General features: G+C 46.3%; 1 protein-coding gene across 1 annotated transcript in view; it reads right to left on the reverse strand.

Annotated features, from left to right (window-relative positions):
• Window positions 1–1,487: 1,487 nt before the first annotated feature.
• LOC119415898 overlaps window positions 1,488–3,454 on the reverse strand; it is a 12,761-nt gene continuing 10,794 nt past the window's right edge. Inside the window, exons 5-8 of the mRNA XM_037683069.1 lie at window positions 2,262–2,548; window positions 1,937–2,169; window positions 1,802–1,857; window positions 1,488–1,680 (exon numbers count right to left, since the gene is read on the reverse strand). Coding sequence (XP_037538997.1) covers window positions 1,488–1,680; window positions 1,802–1,857; window positions 1,937–2,169; window positions 2,262–2,548 — 769 coding nt within the window. The remainder of the gene's footprint in view (window positions 1,681–1,801; window positions 1,858–1,936; window positions 2,170–2,261; window positions 2,549–3,454) is intronic.

The following is a 3,454-nucleotide window of genomic DNA, read 5'->3' on the forward strand; positions in this document are numbered from 1 at the left end:
TACATGACCTTAGTATAAGTACACGGTATACTGTGTACATGACCTTACTATAAGTACACGGTATACTGTGTACATGACCTTAGTATAAGTACAAGGTATACTGTGTACATGACCTTAGTATAAGTACAAGGTATACTGTGTACATGACCTTAGTATAAGTACAAGGTATACTGTGTACATGACCTTAGTATAAGTACACAGTATACTGTGTACATGACCTTAGTATAAGTACACCAACATCTTTCTGAAGGAAGACACGGTTTTAAGAACTTTTCTGTTGATTACTTTTATGTCATGTCAGTGTTTTCAACTCAAGGTTGTCATGTAGTTAAAAAAAAAAATCGACAGGAAGTCCTTTGCAGAATACAAGTTAACTTAAAATTATGATTTATTTAATATGTACTGTACTGAAATGTACTTTGTTGCATTTCGGTGCAATGCCAATAAAAGCTGATTCTCATATGCCAGGCTGAAAGATTTCTCCTCTAAAATGACTCTTTAATTCAAAGGGATTATAGTCAGAGGAATTTAATACATGTAGTAATTTAATACTATTAATTATTCATATTTGATCATTTATTCAATTGCATTTATTACAGTTCAGTTACCTCTCAGTATGATCCAAATATAATCGTTTAGCTCAACCAAACAGCCACAGCACCTCGTTATTGTTTTAATCCTTCAATTATCTTTTACCCGCTTCTTCCATTTTGGGTCACGGGGGGCGCCGGTGCCCATGTCCATCAATCACTGTGAGGGGCGGGGGACACCCTGGACAGGTCTCCAGTCCATCACAGGGACACAGAGACAAACAAACATTCATTCCCTCTCACATCTAGAGACAGTTTAGAGTCACCAGTCAGCCTAACATGCATGTTTTTGGTCTGTGGGAGGAAACCGGAGTACCTGGAGAAAACCCACGCAGCACGGAGAGAACATGCAAACTCCACCCAGAAAGGTCCTGGCTGGGATGATATGACGACCTTCTCCTCACTGAGAGGCAGCGGCTCTACCAACTGCACCACCACATGCACAGGATCAATAATGCAACTTCAAATACCACTGCATCTTAAACTAAACTTTTTTCTGATTAGGAATACGATGACTATGGTGGACACCGGGGAAGGAGTGGGGTTAATATTAAAATGTTAATAAATATGTGTAAGCGACTTGTTGTGCTGGGTGAGTTTACTCTTGCTAATAAAAAAGTTAGATAAAATAACAACAGTGCACATGGAGAACAACTGTTTAACTGACATGCCAGCCTGTTGGTGGAGGGTGACCGCAGAGATCGCTCACTTTTTTAAGCTCTCCTGCTCAGAATTGTCCACAGCTCTCAGCTTTGGCGCGTACAGCAGCACGATGTCCGACCGCTTTGTCTTCTTGTTGCACTAAGAACACCAGAAAGAAACGTCAACACTGACAGAAGCTCCACGTTCACGACTCATGACTGGCCACGAGTTTGTGCCGTGGAACAATGGACCTGCTCACCTGTGGACATCTAGCAGCCGAGCCCTGAGTTTTGACCCACTGACGGATGCAGGTGTAGCCGAACAGATGTCCGCAGCGCAGCGCAGACAACCTGTGATCGCCTGCTGTTGTCCACGCCTCCAAACAAATAGTGCAGTTGTCCCCTTCAGTGTCCTCACTGTTGGACGACTGGACGGAAGCTGGAGCTGCCTAATTGTGGACACGGGGACAATTAATAGAAGCTAAACACAACCCTATGTGTTCACGTGTTATATTCATGTACTCCAAGTGAAAAGGCAGCTCAGAATGCAGCTGAGCTCCGGTGGGTTACCTGGGTGTCTGGTCTTTCAGCTTCAGTCCGGTCGCTTTGTGCAGCGGAGCCAGAATCTGTCCCAGAAACAAACACCAAACAAAGATGAGACAAACGACTTGTTCAGATAATTTAACTCGCTGCTTTTGAACTCACTCTGTGTTTCCTGTTGCTGGGACTGCTGGGCGACTGCACTGCGTGGTGCAGGCTCAGTGGGCTCTGCAGCAGCAGCAGCAGCTCCGTCCTCCTCATCGTCAGACTCACTGGCTTCTGTGGTGCTGCCAGACTGGGGCTGAGAGACACTGGCTGCTGGGGCTCGGAGTAGGAAGTCCGGGAAGGTTCTGGAAGGTGCTGCAGTCTGGCTGGGATAGTGCACCCTGAGTCCCTGCCTGCAGCACAAACAAAAAGTCAACAAAACCCACCTGGGTGGAGGTCCACAGCAGTCTGGGCTCTCTCCTGAAGCAAAGCTCATTCTGATCACCTGAGTCGTCTTCTGATCGGTGTCTCTGGAGTCCTGGAAGGTGCAGCTCCACTCGCCACTCTCTGACTGAACGCCCAGGTGGCAGGGAGCCTGAGAAGGGTCCGAGCTGCTGTCCGCCCTTCATCACCGTCTTCATCCTCGTCCACCTCCGTGCTGCTGCCAGAGTCTGAGATGAGGACAGGAGCAGCAGCTTCCTCAGCTGGACCAGCAGCTTCAGCAGCGACCTCGGGCTGCTCCCCACCTCCTGCCTGCAGCTCCACCGGGGAGTCGACCTCCATGGCCTCCATCTGCGCAGCGCAGGGTTTCAGAGGACAACATGAGCCTCCAGCTCGGACAGGTTCATTTCAACATTTGTCAGCACAAACAGTGTCTGAAACCAAGAGTTCTGTAAGAACTGCTCAATCATTGAATCTCTTCTGGCTCCGTTCAGGCTCCGCGGGGACACGATGCCTTCTCCGGTTACACACCCAACTACACACCGAGGCTTCCTCTGAGGCCTTCAACCAAAACGAGACGACAGCAAAGAACGAAAAATCAACGAATCAAACTTTAGTCCTCGGGGTTCTGGATGCAGCTCGTCAGCGTTACAGTTGCACTAAGATGCAAGTTTTATTTCATTTTTACACATTTTCTCACTTGTGATCATCGGACAGTGGAGGTCAAAAAGGCTCAGGTTTCCGTGCCGCTAAACAAGAAGAACCGTGGCATGCTAGCTTCGTGCCTCCGTTTGTTTGTCATTTTTATCCAAAACTAACTAATTCTGTATAAAACCATTAAAAACAAGTCCCCACATCTGATTTAGCTCCGGTAACGACGAAGCTAACGTTAGAAACACTTACCTGAAGGTTTAACAGCTGCGAGCTCCGCTCTGGAAAACTAAACGCTGTAACAACATTATCAAGCAGACAAGGACAATCTCTGGAGGAACCAGTTTGTTGTGAGTTTTTTATGTAAATTTTACTTCTTTCCAGCAAATGCCCGCGGTCTGGAGTCGAAACTCCCGGCTCCCACCGCTCTGCCCGCCTTATCCTGCTGCTACGTCACAGTCAAAGAGTGATTGTTGGTAAGATGGTTCACTCCACTGAATGGCTCTGTGGCCGAACAGTTCGATTTTTTCTTTAAAACTTTATTAAACGTTTTATTTTTTTTTATTTTTTTTATAATATATATATATATATATATATATATATGTT

The sequence above is a fragment of the Nematolebias whitei genome, chromosome 10 (assembly GCF_014905685.2).
Source record: "Nematolebias whitei isolate Nwh7 chromosome 10, NemWhi1, whole genome shotgun sequence".
In the NCBI taxonomy this organism is placed as follows: Eukaryota; Metazoa; Chordata; class Actinopteri; order Cyprinodontiformes; family Rivulidae; genus Nematolebias; species Nematolebias whitei.